Source organism: Miniopterus schreibersii, assembly GCF_964146895.1.
Source record: "Miniopterus schreibersii genome assembly, chromosome: 15".
NCBI classification, from domain to species: Eukaryota; Metazoa; Chordata; class Mammalia; order Chiroptera; family Miniopteridae; genus Miniopterus; species Miniopterus schreibersii.
In genome coordinates this window covers 41,879,776-41,901,057 of record NC_138115.1, presented here as the reverse complement: position 1 = coordinate 41,901,057, position 21,282 = coordinate 41,879,776, and the positions used below count along the sequence as shown (strand labels likewise).

General features: G+C 44.8%; 1 protein-coding gene across 2 annotated transcripts in view; it reads left to right on the top strand.

Moving 5' to 3' along the window:
- Nucleotides 1-21,282, top strand: part of GADL1 (glutamate decarboxylase like 1) — a 200,901-nt gene that overhangs the window by 57,991 nt on the left and 121,628 nt on the right. The window contains exon 1 of one of the 2 annotated variants that reach the window (XM_081159587.1): nt 17,187-17,294. The exons of the other annotated variant lie outside the window; for it this stretch is intronic. Within the exon in view, the coding sequence (XP_081015713.1) occupies nt 17,258-17,294 (37 nt within the window). The 5' untranslated portion in view covers nt 17,187-17,257. Of the gene's footprint in view, nt 1-17,186; nt 17,295-21,282 lie in introns of those variants that run through there. 2 annotated transcript variants of the gene reach the window in all.

The following is a 21,282-nucleotide window of genomic DNA, read 5'->3' as shown; positions in this document are numbered from 1 at the left end:
AAAGAAAGGATGGGTTTATTCCAAGACAGTTTTTCTATATCTTCCTCTCCAAAGAGATTTCTCAGACAATGCTTATAAAATTTCTATAACTTTAATGAATAATTCTTGTAAATGATAAAATTAAGAATGCCAGTAGAGAGCATAGTTTTTGTGTTAAAATTATTTCCCTGATTTTGTCTATGGTTTATGGATAAGTGTTAGAAAAACTATGCATTGAAGCAAATATTGCAATTAGATTTCTTAGACTTTATGAACTGTAGCAAAATATTGCCTTCCAGAAACAGCATGCTAATTTTTAGGACAGTAATACAGAAGCCTCAAAAGCTTTCTTAATGCAGCAATATGTTTTGAAAGACTTGTTTAGTTTCTTCTGCCCGGCAAATATTTATTACCCAATTGTGTTAACATTGATTTCCCCAGAAGTGTGCAAGTGATTTATTAAGGAAATGTTCTCAGAAGGGAGACAGGGCAGGAGGAAGCCAAGCGGAGCTGTGATCTCATGAGAGGCCCCACAGAGGGTCACTTTAGCCTGACCCCTAGGGAGCTTTGGGTTATGTGTCGCACCACAAAGTCGTCACTTTCTGAGGCGAGGGAGCTGGAGCTGTTCTACTCCCTCTCCCAGAGGGGCAGGCATGTCCCCCAACACCGCCAGCTCTCTGTTCATGCGGGCAGAGTGGGCTCCCGGAGGCTGAGAGGAGTCCTCAGCAATGAAACTATTGGGGGGTCAAAGCATGTCAGTATCCCGGGGGTGTGTGTGCATGCACACAATAAATAAATAAGCAAATGCTAAAGAGGGGTTTGGGGAGATCTGGGCAGAGTGTGACAGTGTCCTCCTCACTGTTTTATCTTTGTTCTCTGTTCCTTCCTAACTCACATTAGCATGAAACTGTTGACCTTGGAAAGCTGAGAGGTTTGGTAAAGACCTTTAAATCCAATTCAATGCAGGGAAATGTGTACAGATGTGGTAAATAGAATAGGGAGAGTCAATGAGAAATCAGGGAAGTCGATAAGAAATGGACTGATAATTGTCTGTTATTTATAAGAGGTAGACAGTGAGTAAGTTTAGAGAGATTTTTAGTAGAGTGGGGAATTCAGATTATAGCAGTTGAGAAATTGCAACTGGTTATGTATAGTCTCCTACAATAGAGATGGCTGTTCTTCTGCCCAATACCTATTTTTATTTTTATGAGATCCCCAATATTGTTAGAAAAAATGAAAGCCCAGATTTAAAAAGAATAAACAACTCTTTCAATTTTCTTTGAAGTTAAATGTGGTCTAAATTCTGGCCAAGTAAGATGCAAAAAGAAGTGGTTGGGTGGTGCTTTGGGGAAAGTTCTTTAATAAAAAGGCTGTCATGGACCTTCTGTTTCTTGCCCATTCACCTCTATTTTCCCTTCCTCATATTTTGAGGTTATATTGGAAGGGATTCAGCGATTTGGGGTCTGCAAAGTGCCTAGGACATGTGATGGATGACTGAGTAGAAAGGCAGGAGGAGCCTGGGTTCCTGATGACATTGTAGAACTGTCATAGCAGTCCAAGGATGCATAACCAAATTTATTGTTCCATGAAAAAAAAGAAAACCCTTATTTTTATATTTTGGGTTCTTTGTAGTAGTAGTAAAATGCAATTTCTTCACCATATGATTGTTTTTCAAAAACAGTAGCAGTGAAGGAGTGAAATGGTATGTGGTGACTTGATATAGAGAGATGGCCAAGGGAGGGTGTCTTGGTTTGGGTTTTCCCAGGAGCTGACTTTGAAATATGGATTCAAGTGCAAGTAATTTATTTGGGAGGGAATCCCAGGAAATTCCCAGGGAAAAAAGGAAGCATTTACAAAGACTGTATTTTTAAGCAAGTTACAACTAGAGTATAATCTTATTGGATAACACTTGGTTAAAAATATTAAACATATGCTTTAACGTTTATCCCACCTGGTAGATTAGGCAGCTGGGCTATTTATATACCAATAACCATTAATCACTGGTGGGAGGCTGCTCCGGAGGTAGGGGGCAGTTCATTAATTCCATGGAAAGGGCCAAAGGAGCCCTCAGGCAAAACGATGCAGATATCAGCAGTTTGAAGTCATGCTAGTGCACCCTGAAATGGAAGGAGCTCAGACATATGGGTGGCATGCTCGCAGTATCTGATACACAAGGGTTACGTTCTATTTTGTTTTTGAGCATGAGAAACTCGAACATGTTCATAAGTCATGTTTGAGGTTTAAGACCGAGGAAAGAAAGGAATTGATTAGTGTAGCAGGAATGTCAGAGGGGAGGTGATGTCTTGAGCTTTGCCAGGAGGCTGGAACAGCTGTAGACTAGGTGGCCCGTGACTGGAGGAGAGAAGGAGGAAAGTGGACACAGACAGTTCTTTAGGCTGAGGGTTGAGAGATGGAGGTCCATCTTAGGTCATGATTTTAAATTATTAATGAAATATGAAGTCATCTTTTTCGTAATGCGTGTGGGAATTGGCTATTTATTAGGTAACTTAGGCTGGTTCTGAAGGTTTGAGATGACCTGTGATGGGAATGAGAAGGGATGCTGACCAGCAGAACTGCCACATTGTACGACCCAGGGGCCCCATTCACGTAATGATGGGAAGCATGACAGTCTGCTGATCAATGAGGAGGAAAGGGCTTCAAAATCAACACAGATGGACTAGCTGAAATTGAATATTTTTAGTGGCACTTAGATTTATATGTGGAGACTCTTACTTCAGCAGGGCTCAGGCTTAAAAAATAAAAAAAGGCTGGTTGGATTGATTCACAGTAGGAAATGTTCAAATAGAGTTGCTGAAGCCAGAGGAGCAAAAGAGTTAAGCATCTTAGAAGATGAATGAATGAATGAATGAATCGTGGGGTCAGGCAGGCTGGTAAGAAAGTGGTCAGAGAACTGAGGGTGTTTCTGGAATGAAAGAACAAGGGTGGGGAGCAAAAACTGAGGAAGATAGAAGACAAGGGGGTTATAGGCAGGTATAAGAAAACAGGAGATGGTCCAGGAAGTGGCCATGAGGTTGGGTTGATGAAGTTGGATGCACGTGAAGATTATGGTTAAATGAAGATCAAGGACCCTGGGGCTTGAAGAGTTGGGGAATACACAGCATGTATATTAACATGCCCTCTCCTCACCCTTGGCAGACCTTACCACCCCTCATGGCACCGGTGGCTTCATGATCCTTTGCTAACAGCACTACTGACTGTTGCAGGGTCATCTGGAACTTGGGTATTTCATATAGAAGGTGATGCACACTGATTCTGATTCTAAGTTGCTGTTTGTACAAAGCGTGCCTGGACTAGGCATCTGGAGGCTTAGTTCCTTCTTGAGGCTATTCCTGGCTAAGTAACTCTGTTTAGGTGACTTAATGGATATGTACACTTGCAAATTGGGGGTAATCACACCTACTATGTCTACCCTGTTTGGGAAGTTGTAAAAAGACTGCTCTTAGAAAAAGTCAAAGGTGCTATACAAATATTTATCACTGATATTGTAAAAGACTACCCATAGACTCAAAGTACAAGGATAGAGTCTGTATTTTGTTTTTCTCAATTTCCATTTCCTGGGTATTTTTAAATTCAAATTAAAGCATTCATCCCAATGGCTAACAGTTATTAAATGAGAAACAAAAGTTCAATTATTTAAAAACTATTTAAAAGAAAGTGGAAGGTTAGAGGGCAAGATTGCACAATATAGCCCCATCATTGCAGAACTGGACCACTCTGATATTTTCTGCTTTTAATTTTCCCTACAAGTTTCCTGTCTGCCACGGGGACCCAGAAATTCCTGTCCCGTTGCTCATGTGCTCATGGTCAAGTGCAAATAATACCTGTTGACTTTTATGTTTGGCCCTGTTTGACCACTCCCACGTCCACCTGACCACTCTCTATTCTATTTTTTCAGGGGGAGTGAAATGTTATTGTTTATGTCTCTCCTCCCGCCGGAATTCATCATAAATAGGCGGAATTTCTTTCTGTACACTGTGAAAGGATTCAAACTTCATGCTGACACCCCACCCCCGCCCCCGCCCATGGTCAAAACAGAAATTTGTTTGTTTTCTGTCTAATTTATTTGGCAAGGATGTTGTTACAGTGATGCCGTTTGAATTATTATAGCTAACCTTTTCCAGGGTACATGCCCAAAGGCTTAATTGGATTCCCAAAGTGACCTCCACTGACAACAGCTACTCCGGAAAGATGCTTCAGCTTGCTTTTCCCTAAAATTAGTGCTGCTTTCATGCCCTTTCCCGCTCTCTCTCTTTCTCTCTCCCTAACCCTAAACCCCCCTCCCCATCTAGTAAGCAGGACTAAGTGAATGGCCCATCTGTTAGTTATTTACAAAAAAGAATAGCTGAAAGAGTAGAGATGTGGTAACAAAACTGACCCCAGTACCTGCCTCTCGTTTCCTCTCCTACCTTCATAGAGCATTTACCTGGATAACGTGTTTCCTCGGGTGGAAGACGCCCCGCGTTCCTCATTGTACATTGTACTAGCAATCTCTCGTGACCCTCAGACAAATTTTAGTGCCATCAGGCCTCGTAGCCACTTCTGCTCCTGGGGTATCATTATTCTTACAAATTATAATCATTATACTTTTATGAGAGCGCTGCTCTATGTCATAAATAGTACAAGCCCAGCAGCTGTGGTCCAGTCGGCTGCAATGCGAGCACAGCTGAGTGGGCAAGAAGATCACGGAAAAACCAGCTCTTCACCCTGAAGGGTGCAGACCTAGCTGCTGAAGGACAGGTGTCCGTCAGGGTCGCTTTGGGAGAGGCTGAGTACTGAGGTGGAAAGAGCGCTGGTTTGGAAGCCTGGCAGGTGTAGTGTGGTTTTCAGCTCCGTCTCTGATGACCTTGTGCACATTCCTGACCTTCTCTGCACTTTAGCTTCTTGAGCTTTAACAGGGAGATAATATTCCTGCCTCTTGGGGATGTGAAGTGTTACAGCCATTTTGGAAACCAATGTGCACATCTCCTGAAATTATAAATAGGTGCAGTCTTTGAACCCAAAACCCCACTTCTGGAATACACCCCTTAGCAATGAAGGCATCATGCATGAGGACATGCGTGCTCAGGTGTCTGCACAGCATCGCATCCAGTGCCCACCTAACTATCAGGGGAGCACACGAGTGATTTGGAACATTAGCACCCTGATACAGAGCGCAGCCAAGAGAGTGAGCGAGAGCGAGAGTTTCTCACGGAGATGTTTTCATGAGGTAGGGTTGAACAAGGAAAAGATGCAGAAAGGGGCGGATAATACATGTCATTCTGGTACATGTTAAAACCCCTCTATATGCATGTGTGCATATGTATAAATTAATGTGTATGTGTGTTTATAATCAGCATGGGTTGGGAAAATAATATGAAAATGGAAATATACATACATAGATTACCTTGGGAGAGGAGACAGCTGTTTGAGGATGGAGTAATGAAAAACTAAGTAGGGAATTAAGTAAAAAGGGAGAAAGAAAGAAAGAAAGAAAGAAAGAAAGAGAGAGAGAGAGAGAGAGAGAGGGAGGGAGGGAGGGAGGGAGGGAGGGAGGGAGAGAGAGAGAGAGAAAGAAAGAAAGAAAGAAAGAAAGAAAGAAAGAAAGAAAGAAAGAAAGAAAGAAAGAAAGAAGAAAGAAAGGAAGAAAGGAAGGAAGGAAGGAAGGAAGGAAGGAAGGAAGGAAGGAAGGAAGGAAGGAAGGAAGGAAGGAAGGAAGAAAGGAAGAAAGGAAGAAAGGAAGAAAGGAAGAAAGGAAGAAAGGAAGAAAGGAAGAAAGAAAGAAAGAAAGAAAGAAAGAAAGAAAGAAAGAAAGAAAGAAAGAAAGAAAGAAAGAAAGAAAGAAGACCAGACTGAAAAGTGTGTATGATCTGTTATGGGCTGAACAGTGTTTCCTCCACCCCCTCCCACCCAAAAAAATTCATATATGGCAGCTCTAACCCCCAGTACCTAAGAATGTGACTGTATTTGGAGGTGAGGTCACCAAGGTTAAATGACATCATGTGGGTGGACCTTAATCCAATATGACTGGTGTCCTTATAAGAAAGAGAAAGTAGGACACAGGCACACGGAGGGAAGACTTGGACTCCTACCACTCGATTTGTCATCTTTCAGTGGCGTCCTTTGTGCTGACCTATTCCCTCTGTGACGATCATGAGCTTATTCTACTTTCCCGTCTCCCTTTCGCCTTGTCCCATTTTTCAGTTGGGTTGCTTCAATTTAATCGAATCATAAAACATTTAGAAACTGTTTTCCTACCCTTACTACCACCTTTGTTTTTGTCTCATATCTGCAAATATGTATGTAATTTATGCGTGTGTATGTGCATAGATATACATTATGTGTATTTAAAATTTACACAACATTTTCCAATCATCTCTTGGTCATCTTCTGAAGCATTTCCAAGAACTCATGAATGTAGTATCCCTTAATCAAATGATCCCATCTCATACTGTAAAAATATAGTGGCTCTCTGGTTGTCAAGAGATGCATTGACCTGCATGGTTTTTAATTTTGTGTGTTGCAGACTCAGCCATCGCAGGCAAGCACAGAGAAAAGCCAAGGGTAAAGGGCAAACGGAAGACTTTGAGTGCCTGGGGATGGGCAGAAAGTTTCAGAGCTCAGGGACCAAAAGAGAGTTCCTCCTGGTACATGAGTCTGCCCGGTTGGAGCTGAGCCTGAAGCTGTCACTGCTCTGATCATAGATTGCTGGGCACGTCTGTCCTGCCAGGGGAGAGTTCAGCCACCTACCTTTTCCATATCCCTCCACTGCCACCAGCATCTTTCCCATAGGGAACTGGCTCTGATTGCTAATTGCTCTGGGGACAAACTCTGACTGATAGAGAATCTGATTCTAGTAATCTAATTTGTATTTTTAAGATACTTAATGATAACAGCAACAATTGGATGGAACTCAAAACTCTGTAGCTGAAGGATGAGCCTTACTGGTTTCCTAGAACTTTGAGGTTCTCTAGGTGTTTGCCTACTCCTGGCTCTTTGTCTTAATCCTGTTTGAGAAACAAAACAAAACAAAAAAACAATCAAGAGTTCAAAGATCTGGATCATAATTTGTGTCCCGACTCTAATTAACTGTGTGTCTTTGTCACTTCACCTCCCTAATCCTCAGTTTCACTTTCGCTGAATTAGATGAGCTCTCAGTTGTGTGATCCGACCTATTAATTTAAAGAGGAATTTACAACATGGACAACTTGATTTTTTTTAAAAAAAATTCTGAGTATTAAGCACCTTCTATATGTCACAATAATTAAGTAGGTTGGCTAAGCGTTGATTTAATTACTAAGCTGTTTCTCAGCCATAATTTTCAGAATTCTCCACACTCCCATTAGGTTTCTTTATCCTTGACATATTTACTTTCTTACCTTAGCACATTACTTGCTGTTGCCTCCCTCGCATTTCTGCCTCTTCGTTAAATACTGTGACTGCTCTTGTCCTTCTTTGATTAACGATTTTACAGAGTGCAAGCTACAGCTACTTCTCTGAAGCAGAGATTTAGATACAGGCAAACATCGGAGATATATCTCATTTCTGAACAGCCACATTTCAACTGCGCAATGGCCTCTGGCTACCGCAGTGGACAATGCATCTCTATTCCTTTGCTAGCAAGTTCATTCTCTCCTTCTATGTAGACTTTTCTTCACTTTCAATTATGTAGACATTTTCTCTTATACTTGAAAACCCAGATATGTGAGCTCCCTGGTCAGGAGAGGGGGGGACTGTCAGGGTGGGCAGGGAGAGTCCTTGTGACCCAAGGCAGTAAGGGAAGCACATGCACTGAAGCATTTTTTTCTGTTTTTCTTTCTTTTTTTTGAGATACAGTTGACAAATAACATTATATTAGTTTAAGGTGTGCAACATAATAGTTAAGTATTTGTATATATTGCAAAGTGTTCACCACAATAGTCCACCCAACATCTGTCACCACACAGTTACAAAAATTTTTTTTCTTGTGTTGAGAAACTTCCAGATCTACTCTCCCAGCCACCCTCAAATATGCAGTACAATATTATTAACTATCGTCAGCATGCTGTATATTACATCTTGATGACATTTACTTTGTAACCGGAAATGTGTTCCTCCTGACCCCCTTCACCCATTTCCCCCACCCCCAACCTGCTGCCTCAGGCAACCACCAATCTGTTCTCTGTGTCCATGAACTTGGGTTATTTTTGTTTTGTTGTTTTATTTTTTATTGTTTTAGATTTCACATATAAGTGAGATCACATGGTATTTATCTTTTTCTGTTTGACTTATTTTACTTGGCATAATGCCCTCAAGGTCCATCCATGTTGTTGCAAATGGCAAAATTTCATTCTTTTTTATGGCTGAATAATATTCCATTGTATATGGATACCACATCTTCTTTATACATTCATCCATTAATGGAGCATTTTTTTATTACTTCAAGATAATGGTAAGCAAAAGTTCATATAGATTAATATTCTCACTTTTTAAAAATTTAGCATTAATATTAAATATTTTAACACATTACTTAATTTACCCCTTACAACTGACTGAGCATTGCTTATCAGATAATGATGGAGTCAAATCCCATAACTTACCCAAAGGACATGGTTCAGAAAAATTTGAAAGGCCTGTTCTTAAACAAAAGCAAGATATAAGTAGTAATGGGTATTATAAAGTAGATAAGCTTTCCGGTCAATATAAGCCAGGGCCACACTCACATGGGAACAGCAGAGTTTAATAAAGAGACTGTTCTCCGTGGTGCCAGCAGGCGTTAGAGAAACCAGTGAAGGATGGTGTAGCATCCTTGGGCTGGCAGCAGTGGGGATCCTTTGTCATCCCTTCACCTGTCTGAAGAGGCCGAGCAGGAGGGCAGTTACTGGAACTGAGAGAGTACAGCTGCTGGGTGAGGGCCATGTGGCAGGAGTCACCTGTGTCATTGGTGGGGAGACACAACCAATCTGCAGTAAACCACCAAGGAGGGAGCACAGAAAACTCACATTTGTCCTCCCTCTGATCTACCAAAGCCCCTCATTGGCTGAATTCTGCTGGACACCCGAGGGCAGGGAAGTCAAATGGGACAGTCCTTATAGGTCAGCTCCCCCCAGACACAGAGCAGGGTGGAGAAGTGTGCAGAGGGGAAGAGTAATGAAAAATAGCCAGCATGGTAAGACAGGTCAGTCCTGGGGGAGAACGCAGTGGCACCCTGCTGGTGCCCAGCTCTCCCACCAGGCCTTTCTCCCCGGGGGCCTTGCTCAGGCGCACCCTCCTTTCCCAAGATCCAGGCCACAAGACTGTTCTTGCCAGGAGTTTTTCAGGAGCACAATCTTGTCTTGAGCCTTATATTTACTTCCTCCTAAACATATCCAAATATTGTTTGAGATTTTTCTAAGGATTTTTACTACTCACAACTGCAGGAGAAGAGATGGGGAATAAAGAGAAGGGGAAATCCCAAAGCTTCAAACTTACACTACGGAGCCAAACAAGGAAAGTGCTCTGAGGTCTGCAGCACATCGGCCTTGGCCTCTGCACTTGTCCTCAGCGGGTGAGTCTTGCTTCTCTTCAGATCTTAAGTTGCCCAGGGCCAGCGATTTTTGGCAGGAAGGTGCTAGCTACCTTCGATTTCCTTTGCTCTCCAGAAATCTCTGTGTCTTCCATCTTTTGCATGGCTTAATGCAAGGGTCACAGTGCAAAGGGACAGGAGGGCCTGGTAGGAATTTTAATAAACTGGGCTGGCTGGAGACGGTGACCTTTACGTCCCAGACACTGCGTGTTTTACACATATCAGCTCCTTTGCTCATCACAATGATATAAGACAGGCATGATTATAATCCCTATTTTTCAGATGAGGAAATTGAGACCCAGAGCAGTTAATTCAGAGGATGCGTTTCCTACGTGAAGGGAGCCCTAGGTACTTGGCTCCTCATTGTAATCATGCAGGAATATAGGTCGTGACCCCAGATTTTTTTTAAGAGCTTGAAATGTGAGTTTCATGTGAACTCTCTCAATTAAGGAAAAACAAAACTGGCAACTATTTAGAAATTTTAAAAAACACTAATGAAGGCCAAAGAAAATGCCTCTGTGGGCCAGCTATGCCTTCAGACAGCATGTCTGCAATCTTAAGTCAATGATTGTAGAAGCCTTTTAAGCAGCAAAGCTAAAATGTTGTTTCCCATATTTATCAGAAAACTCTGATAAATAATTATGAACCTGCTCTGGGTTGAGTTGACCCTCTAGGCAACTGCTTGTCCTCAGCAGGAGGCCCCAGGGCACCCCGCCTCCCCCCAGCCCAAGCCACCCAGAAACAACTGGGAAGCCAGGCTCTCACTGCAAGTTAACTAAAAGTTGCTCAGAAAAAAACTGAGCAAGTGAACTTCATTTGCATCGCACATGGGAGGCCTGACACCTGGCTTCTCCTTTTCAATTATCCTTCTTCATATGGAGTCCTCAGGAGGAATTTAATTTTGCCTCCAATCATTTCTCTATTACTTTTATTTAGGAAAATAAATCACCGTCCCCGGTGCTGAGGATTCAGGCTGAAAGTGTAGAACCACTACCCAACTGGGAGAAAAGGTTCAGTTTGCTGAGCCCACTGTCACTTCTTACAACTCTTGTTTACTGTAATGCCAGGTTTGAAACCAGCAAACACAGTACTGGCTCTGCTATAAATACACCAAACCCCGGCTTCATGTCTCTGAAAGTTAACTCCTAACATAGACACATGTATCTCTTTTCAAAGTGCTCCCCCCACCCATCAAAAACAAGCAGTAGCAATTGAGGCAGATAAATGACTAATTTGGATGAAAATAGTTTGAGAGCCAAGGGTTTTTAAAAGCAAATGTTGTTTTCAAAATCTTCACAGTTAGCTCTGTTTGGCAGCCCTTTTCTTCGCATTGCATAATCTGTGGGGGCCTCTGGCCTCCTGTCCATCTTGACCCTCCCACGTAGGGGCAGGGCTGGGAGGGAGGGAAAAACCACGGCCCTTTTTAGAGCAGCTGATGGCAGGGAAGTTGACTTGAGGGACTGCCTCATGAACAACCTAACATTTGAAAGTGTGGCCACGGGGAGCAGGGGAGAGCTCCCTCGGGATGGTTATTAAGCCCCAGCTGGCTGACTGGCCCTTCCCCAGGACGCACCTACTCAGAACCTCTGGGAGATTTTTTGGCATGTCCTCTGCAGATCATAGCAGGGCTGAGCTCTTCTTGACTCTCCCCTTCTCTCAGCTTCTGAGGCTCCAGTCTTTACCTTCCCACTTCTCCAATTGTCTTTTCTTTCTCTTATTGCTGGATTCTCTCCTCTGTTTGTTCCTTAAATTCGGGGGCTCCCTAAGGTTCTGTCTGGGCTTTTCTTCTCTCCATCTTCTGGCAAAGTCAGCCTTTCTTGTCCTCAGCAATCACTTATGAACTCTCTGCCCTCACATCTCCTCATTCACTTTGAAACTCCAGTACCTTATATTTAAGCATCTTTGGATGCATCTACTTGAAGGACCCACAGTTAATTCAGACTTTTCCCAAACAACTCATTATTTATGTATCCTCTCCAAACACACTTTTAGCTCTTTATATTCTTTTACTTCTGTTGATAGTTTTGTCATCTACTCAGTCTCCCAAGTCAGAAAGTTGAGTCATCCTCAACTCGTTCTATCTTACCGCTACATTTAATGCAAGTCTTAAACTTTCTAGAAAATGCCCCACTGCTGCCTTAGTTAGTTCAGGTTTGCAGGTGGCCTCAGACTGGACTGTCTCCAGCTCTTCTTGACTAGCCTAGCTTTAACGTGTCACCAGATTTGACTTCCAAAGAAACAAAGTTGATAATATCATGCCTCTGCTGAGTCGCTATTCAACCTACAAGTTCAAGTCTGAACACCTTCACTTGAAGACATTACTACATCCCATCTGTCTTCTCAGATCCCTGCCACTCTGCTCACTCCCCCTCTTTTCTTGCCACTCAAAACTGCTAAGGACTTCTTTTCTTCATTTAGTAAGGTCGGCCTCATTTTCTAAGCTCAGTTGAACGCCATCTCCTCTGGGAAGCCTCAGTTTCTCCAAGCAGGGACCAAGTTACTTACGCTTTGGCTGCGTCAGGAGTTGATACACAGCACTGAACAGCACTCACCTGATGTGCCCTAGTTATCTCCTCACACATCTGTCTTCATCCCTCTGCTGGAGCATCCTAGAGCAAAGACTGCTGATTTGCCTTATCTGTCTTTGTAGCCTCAGAGCGTGCACACGGTAGATACTAAGTGTTTCTCTAATAGGTGGCCATTTCTCCCTGGCATCCAGTGTGCAATCAACGTCACAGTTACTTATTTTCCTAAGGTCCATTAAGTTTGGCTCGAGAGCTCACTCGCCAGATTGGTTAGGCATTCTCTAGTAGGGATTCTTAAGTCTTACAAGACCAAGTAATTGGTGATGGGAGAGTGTTCTGCACATAGCTTGTGGGGGTCATCACTGCTTAGGCAAACTAGAATCATTGGAAGTCAGCTTCCAGTGGAAGTCAGCAAAATCTAGTATAGGTCTTCTGCACCCATCTGTAGGGGTGCCTTCAGGGTCAGCCCCTTCTGAAGCCTGCCTATTTCCATAGCCCAGGACCCAGGCCATGACCTAGTTCCTGTAACTGCTTGAAATTTTGACCTGCCCTCTCCCAAGCTTGGGGAATCCGCAGACCTATCTCCTTCCACCCTCAAAGGTCAAATTCTCTGTCTTCTTTGCTTCTAGAACTATCCAGATTAGTTCCTTTGTAGGCCTAGACCAGGCCCTGCCAACCACATTGCTTGCATGCTTCAGAAAGTGGGCTGTGTCAGGAGACGAAAGAAGAGGGCCAGGGACAGTGGCTGCTTTTCAGTTTTAGCTGATTGACACTGCGAGGGAAGGTAGGCTCACTATGACCAAAAGGTTCTGATTTTTCAGTAGATCCCAGGAATGGGATTTTTATAAGAAATAGTTTGGTAATTAATTAAAAAAAAAATCAATGTGGGAGCCAAACAAAACCTGTCTGCAGGCCAAATTTAGCCAATAGTTGAGCAGTTTGTGTCCTCTGACCTAAGCCTTTCTGCCCTAAGAATTTAAGGTTTGTCTCTGTGTTGGCCCACCCCTTCCCAGCAAATTCTCATCTGTCCTGGGAAACATGAGAGAACTGCTTACTCTCCTCTCACTGACAGACTAAGAGCCTAGTTCTGGCTGCTTTCTTTCTTTTTTTTTTGTAGCAATGGTGAGAGTGTTTTCAACTTTTCCATGGTGAGCTACAGGAGCAAAACCATAAAAAAATAAAGGCTAGCTAATTTCTTAATAAGTTGCCTTGTAACTTCTGGTTATAATGGCAGAGAGATTTAGGATAGCCTAAGGTTGTGCCCTTTCTTCTAAGGACCACTCTGTATTTTAACAGTGCCCTTCTGTGTCAGTGTGTTTTAAGCTATCTGTGGGGAAGGACCGTTTTTAAAAATTCTGTCGTAAATTAAATGTAAAATGTAATAATGACCATTATTATAATTACTAGAAAAATGAAATGAAAAGACATGTGCAATGCAAGCCCAATTATATCTTTATATTATTAGATACAACAGACATAAAATTTGTCTGTCAAATTGCTATAAAGCTGTGGTTCTCAACCGGGGACATTTTGTCTCATGGGGACATTTGTCAATGTCTGGAGACATTTTTGGTTGTCAGAACTGGGAGGAGGTTGTTACTGACATCTAGTGGGTAGCTGCGAGGGATACCGCTAAACGTTGTACAACGCACAGAACAGCTCCCCACCACGGTCACCAGGTCCACGATGTCCATAGTGCTGAGGTTGTCCCTAATATAGTTTCTAAAGGACTCTTCGTTTTCTGTCTAGAACTCTTTCTTGACCAGTTATGAGCACCTCCCAGACTGGCACTGGTCTGCCACTCACACTCCCAGAAGTAAAATTCCAGAGGTAGTGACACCTCCTTTCTGATCAAACCCAAAGCAAGAGCCGATAGTGGGATTTCCAGACAACTTAGTGTGTTATCCAGATGTCCTAAGAGCAGGTGGGAGGCACTGTTTACAACATAGACGTTTATTTCTTGAACTGGCATAACTAACCATAGATGTGAGTCCTCCAGTATGCAAATATGAGTGCCTAGGTATGTCTTCTAAACATCATGGAGGAAGGAATACAAAGTCCCAGGTCGCATCACGGTACCTCACTGACATACACAACACCCTTTGTTCTTCTTGGCTAATAGTATTTTAATCAATTTAGCAGGATTTGCCAAATTAATCATTAGTTTCTTACCATGAATCATTAGTGCTTGTTAAAAAAATATAAATTTAAGGTTCCCGCCTAAGACCTAGGAATTGAAGAGAAGGTGCTACGAATCTATATTTTTAGTAAGTGCCGTAGGTGAGTCTAATGATCAGAAAGATCTGGAGAACAGTAAGAGAAAGGATACCTCATGAGCCATCCTCCTGCCATTTCCGAATCTGGTCACAACACGAGTCCTGCTGATGTGCTCATTTAACAGCTCCTCGTTCAGCGCCTGGTTTGTGCCTAACGGGGTTCTGGGTTGCGGCTTCAGCAATGGAAAAGGCAGACAGGGGCCCCAGCCCACACTTAGCTTTTACACACGTCCCATGTGTATCTCCTACCTGCCCCTCCTCCCAGGTCTTATCGTCCCTGCCGTGGTGGCAGCTCTTGCCATCTCTCGCTTGATTATTGTGACTGTCCCCTCAGCTCCGGTTCCACTCTGTGGGCACCCCTGCCTCCAGCTGCCTCCCATATGCTACTGCTTCTTGCCATTTGTCCCAGATTAAACCCCTTCACTGGGTCTTCACTGCCTATAGGAGAAAGTCCAAGCTTCTAAACGTGCTTTGTAGGTCTTTACCACCTGGGGCCTGCTCCCTTCTCTACCCTTATCTCTGGACACCTCCAGCTCCCCCTTCAGCCCTTCCAAGAAACACTGACTCAATTATTGACGCTGGGCCAGATGCTAACTCTTTGCCCATGTTGGTCCCTCTGCCTGGAAAACTGGTTTTCTACCTCACTTCTTCAATCCCATCAACACAATAAACTTGAATTCAGTTTTCAAATATTTGTACTGTCTAAGGACCATTTTTCTGAAAGGCTTTGGTGAAAAGCTCTTGCTACAGATGGTGGAAAGTGTCTTGCTAGCCCATGCAACCCAGCGTAGAACTCGGGAACAAGCTTTGTGATGACAGAGACAACATTGCAATCGTGGGTCAGAGACAACATTGCAATTGTGGGTCTTACTTCTGTGTTTGTGGGCAGGTTACTTAAGCCGAGCCTCTGTCTGTCCAACTATAAAAAGGTGACAATCATAATTCTCATTCTTATAAGGATTGTAGGAGGGAATATATGAAAAGCAACCAGCAGAGTACCTAGCTGATAATACATGGTAAAAATGATAGCAACTCTCCTTAGTGAAAATTGTCACTTCCGGTTGGAAACATTTCTAATCCTTCAAATAGAATTAGCCGTCCCCTCAGCTGTGGCTCCTCACTGCCCCGTATATTTCACAGAACATAAAATATCTTAGAAAGATTAGCTGGCCCTAAACCTGTCTCTCTCAACTACACTGAAGTATTCAGAGGGCAAAATTTTACTTTATATTTTGAGTAACTCCACAGGGGAAGTACCCAGTAATTGAAGAACAAAAGCAAGAAAGTATATAACACAGTGCCTTTGTTTAGGGATAAATATGGAAGTGGAGATAAGCCAGTAAGAGGTGAGCTCCTAGTGCAGTTTCCAGTTTTCAACCTAAGAAATTTTGAATGGCACCTTCCCTGGTCGGTGTGGGGAGGGGAGGGAGCAGGATGGTTCCTCTGGGTCTGCAAATTGTAATGCACTGTGGTCCCAGGTGGCCCTGGTTGGTCTCACACAGAGAGATATATCATTTACCATAGCTGACCCTGGTCACTGTTTCGATCTGGAGTAGAAAGGATTCACTTATAATGCTAAAAAATAAAAATAAAAAATTTAAAAATCCAGTATTGTTTAAGAGAGTTACCAAAGGTTAACTCCTGAAGTTCTTGTTTGTGCTTTCATCACTAGATAGATAGCAGTCCTTTGTCTGGTGAAACTAGATACAAAAGAGTAGATGGGGAGGGGGCTCAGACACTTCATAAAACTTGTCTGCAGGGTCTTAACATTGATATTTTTAATAACTCTAGTTGTAGGCACATTAGGAATAATCAGCTCTAATTTGGGAGGAAAGGTCTGCACTAATTCACCAACAAGGGCTGTAATCATGCTAGCCAGAGGAAACAGCTCCCCTGCTGAGGGATGATACTAGGCTCTGGGCAAAAGTAAAGCAGGATTTTCCCCCCAGCCTGTTGACGGATCTGGATTACATATGCAGCTCCCTGATGTAGTTGTCATAAACGTGCTTTGAAGTGGCATTTACTGATTGCTCCTATCATATCAACAGCTGAGTTAAAAGCTCCTAAGGGAATTTAACTTCAAACATAAAGCTTGTTGGAGGAATGACAAAAAAGCAGCACTCCCCGATTAAATTTAAATTTACAATAGGGACATGGCGAACACCCAGCCTCCCCCGGCTTGCTGGAAGACACAAGGTGTTGAGAAAATTTAATCTCAAATCCAAACAAATACTTCCCCTTTCTAATTCACCACGTCCTTTTGCTCCTAGAACCTCGGGGCAGCAAGACGCCTTCCCCTTTCCCCTCTCCAGGCTTGGAATCCTGCAGAGGCCAAGGTCTGAAACCCGATCCGGAAAAGAAGTTGGCTTGCAGAGCTCAGATGTCAGGGCGGTCCCCAATGAATGGGGAGCGGAGCCTGCTCACCTCAGATGCCCCGGCAGAGGTTCCGCGAGCAGGCATCATGTTTGCTTAGGGCTTCTCAGGCCAGGCCAGACCCCACGGGCTGGTTACTCCAAAAAGCTGGACGCTGGGCAGGTCGGGGGCCGAGGCTCGCCTACCTGCCCCGCCCAGCCTCTGCCCTAGGAGGGCTGCTGGGGGTGCCTCCTGCCTGTGCCTGGCCAGGCAAATGCCCCAGCTCCTGCCCCCAGCCCCCGCCCCTTCCCAGCGAGGGCCAGGGCCTGTGCCCGGGGCCCAGGGGTGGCACGCGGCCAGCTCACGCCGAGCCTCAGTGGGGAGCAGCGGTCCGCGGGAGGCCGGCGCTGAAGCCGGGTGGCCGAGTGCGCGGCGCGCCCAGCGCGCCCCGGCCCCTCCCCTCGCAGGGGCAGTGCCAGCGGCCGCCGGGCGCACCTGCGGGTCCCCGCGGGAGCCGCTGCCCAGCAACCCGGCCGCCGCCCAGGCTGCGGGAGCCGCGCGGGGCCGCCGGCGTGGGAGCAGCGATGAGCGGCGCCCAGGACCCCGAGCGCCCGGTGCACGGTAACGACTCCCCCGGCCCGGCTGCGTTTTTAGTTTCCCCGCCGCCCCTCCAGCAGGGTTTAATCTCCCGCGTGGTGCTGGTTGACTCGGGGGACCGCGAGGAGGGTTATGTCCCTGTAGGGCGGCTGGGATGGCTAGGAAGCGTCCCTCCTCGGGGTTTTTGCACCCTGCCTGCATCTTTTAGGGTTATTTTTCGAGTTAAGCAAGTGAACGTATCCAAAGGGCAGAGGAGCGCGCTCGAAAGGACGCGCGCTCCGCGGTCTGTCCAAAGGCGCGCCGGGTGTCGCCGACTGGCGCGCTGTTGCTGGCGCCCCGAGACGCAGGGGAAGCACCTTCCCCGAAAGACAGGCGATGTTGCTTCCACTCTGGGACACGCACAGCATCACCCCGCCCTCGCACTACTCGACACACCGGCGGTAAACGGGGTTCCCAGGATCTTAGAGTGAGCGATGCCCTGGCGCACTCCCGACTGGAGCCCGCGGGGGGGGGCCGGGGGGGGCGTTAGTTGTTCAAAGCTGGCGTTGTGGCGGCAGAATTCCCCAAATTCACTGCCCAGCTCAGTGTCCTTAGAGGGACCGTGAAATAATGCTCACCAGCTTTTGCGAGAAGGCCTGGGGTTGCTTTGATGTTTGATGAAACACCCTGCACCCCTTTCCCACCCGAATTCACCTATAACACACCTTTGCACGGTTGCTGAAGACTCCAAGCTAGGCTCCTTGACTGCCTCCTGGTGAAGAACCCTGCTTGGAGAGGTTATTATTGTTACTATTAGACCACTTTTCCGTTTTGAGCTTTTAGGAGGGACCTCCCCTTTGCATCAGTGACCCTCTCGGCCTGTGCTGGACACAGGTTGGTGAAGCTGAGCTAAGCTGAACCCCTCGGGGGGTTGGGCTCAACAGGTGTGTCAGGTACACTGGCTTGGTCCCTGCAGATCAGTCCTTTGAGGGCAGGGAGTCTGCGCAGGACCCGGCAAGGCAAGAACCATTGCGCTGCAAGAAACCTTTCATTCGTTCCCTTCAGAGTCCCAAGGAACACCCCCACCGCAATTGCTCTGGGTCCTCTTTAAAACTTTTTTTTTTTTTTTAAGTTGCATTGTTATCATTTTCATTATATGGCATGAAAACTGGCACTTGAAACTACTGGAGCTTATCGTAAAACTATTACCTTTGAGTTCCTAGAGTCAGCACACTCTGTAATTTAAGACATTGGGCTACTTGAGAACTGATGAAGAAGCGTAAGTTAGATTGTTGATTTTAAAAGTTCGTCAGCCTTCCTTATTTGAGGCACAATTGGGCAGGATAATTGTATCTAACTACCTTAGCCCTGGACTGTTCTGTGTGTTCGCTTGGTGGTTAATCTTAATTTCTGTTTTAAAGCCACACACCCTTTAGAACTCTGATGTAAACTTTTTAAAAAGTATCTACTCTTCCTAAATCCTGCATGTGTCCTTGTAACCAGACCTGTGTGTAGTTTGCGAGGACCTCAAAAGTTGCCATACATGAACAGGGAAGTGTGAAATTTAGCCTTAAATCTGAATTCCGAGGCTGCTGGAAGGCTTAGGCTGCTGTTATTCTTGAGCCGGTGATAAGGCAGAAGCATGTCTAAGAACACCTCACTGTGCCAGATGTTTGCTGTGCCATCTTAAAAGAGCACAGGGTGTGTGTCTGTCAGACTTCGTAAATGTCTAAGTATAGATGACAAGACCGTGCAAGGTGACATTTGATCAGTATGCTAAACCATATGCCTGTGCCGAACTCTCGCAGAATATCTGTTACAGACTACGTTGGGGCAGAATGTCCCAGGGAACCCTGTTGCGGTAAGGAATGCTGATTCTACACCGCATGCTTTTCTACAGTTCGTGATCTTGCTGTAGTGCCTCCGGTGGAGGTTTAGGCGATTAATTACACCGGATGCAGATTTTAATTTCACTAAAATAAATAATCCTTTGCACTCTAATAATATTTTCCTTTGTGGTTTGAAAAAATAACATAAACCGTCCACATAATTTGGTGGGCAAAGTCAGTGTTTTAATTTTATCTAGCTTTGATTCTTTTTTTAAAAAATTTATTTTACCTTTAGCTTTGATTCTGGTTGAGACTATTAAAATGGAAGCATCTCTCAAGTTTTAATGGAAAGGGGTGGAATTTTTTTGCTCTTGAAAAGCTGACTTTTATATCCTGTTCTAAGTCTGGTGTCGTGTAGTAAAATTAAAACCATGACATTTAGGAACAAAATTTCTGCTTAATTTTTTTTTTTTTTTTTTGCCCCATCTTTATGTTTCAGTTTTCTTCCTCTCTGTAACCTTTTCGCTTTTTATTTACTCTTTTTGATTATTTAAATGAATCGCACTGGGGGCAAACTTCAGTGAATGCCCGTGGGTCATCCCTCACTTAGGATAGAAATGCCAGCATCTATTCAACACTTACTGTCTGCTATGCTGAGCTACAAGCCTGTCTGATCTGATCCTCCCTAATCACTAATCACTAACAAATCAAGGGGAGGGGAACTATTATTGTCTGCTTTTTTTTTAAAAAAAAAAGAAAAAAAAGAAAAAGAAAACTGAGGCTCTGAGACTATTAGCTCTGAGCATTCAACCCAGGCACTCTACCTCCAGAGCCCACACTCCTAACACTTGGCTCCTGGCCCCTACTGCCTCCTGCTGGCCATAATGTTGAATGTCCACAGGTGACCTGGGCAGCATCCTTTGCCTGCCTACGCAGGGACCATGGGAAGAACGCCGGAGAGGCCCGTGGGATGTGGCCCTAAACTCATTTAAGTGCCAGCAGCATTCTTCCCTCTTCCTTGTGGGTGGGAAGGTGGGAGGAAAGAGTGTCAGTATTTAAAGGTTACTACTAATGAAAGGCCAGGGGCTCACACTGCGACTAGTGTCAGGGAAGAGCCTGTGCTTTGTCCCTGGGGCAGGAACCCTCTGGTGCTGGGAGTAAAAGGCAGCTTGGCCTTTCTGAGGGCAAATGACAACGTGTCCCGTGGCATGGGCTCTCTAAGGGCCTTTCTTTCAGAGCAGGTTTCCCAGCCATCACATGTTTCTTAGGTCACTGCCGATGAAACCATTTTAGAAGGCGGTGCCCTGGGGGCAGGCAGGCCCGCAGGGGACCATCGCTGTTCTCTGCGGGCAACCGTGGGGACCAAGGAAGGAGACACCGGCCTGCAGCCTGCCCTGCCGTGCAGCTCTGGGCACCACTCCCCCTCCATCTTAAAGCTGAGAGACACACGCTGCCTTTTATCCTCATGTGACTAGAAGCCATTAAGAAGAGTATTTGGACAGGGGGGAGCAGAAATCCGAGGGCTCAAGCACTTTTACTCAGTAAAACTGAGCATTGCCTCAAGGGACTATTCAATTTAGTATATCTGACCAAATTTTAAGTAGGTTGGACTAAATAAAGTAAATTTTGTTACCTCTTTCCAGCAATGAGTACTCAGGGGAAGACAAGATTAATTAGGGTCCAAAATAAAGACGCTATATTTTTTCAGTATATCCATGTGTCATAAAGGTAATGGTGCCACAAACAGCCTTGAAACAAATGAGATTGGTTGCTCCAGCCACTGCCGTTGAGAGAGGCGCTGACTTTGAGCGGTGTAATTGCCAAAGATAAATACGCACGAAGCTGGGTCTTAGGTCTGCTGCTGAAGTGTTTCATGGTAAATGAGGCTTAGTAGACAAGTTCTCCATTTTTTAAACAGGGAAGAGCCATGGGTGTCAAATGTCAGTCAGCCATATGGTAATTTGAAGCTAAAGCGTTCCTTCATTAATTTCTGCCTACAAACTCTTTGTTTAAGCAGAATAGTGCAGGGATGCTTTTGAGGTAGCATAGCTTTGCTGTGCTTGAAGTAGGCTCTCTGGCTCTAAAGACGACCTGTTCATCTTCTCCATCATTTCCTCCGCTGAGCAACCACCATCGAGGTCCTGAAACGCAGGAATTCAGCGTCTGCAGAGCATTGATGAGGACCACTTTCAGAAATGCTCGAG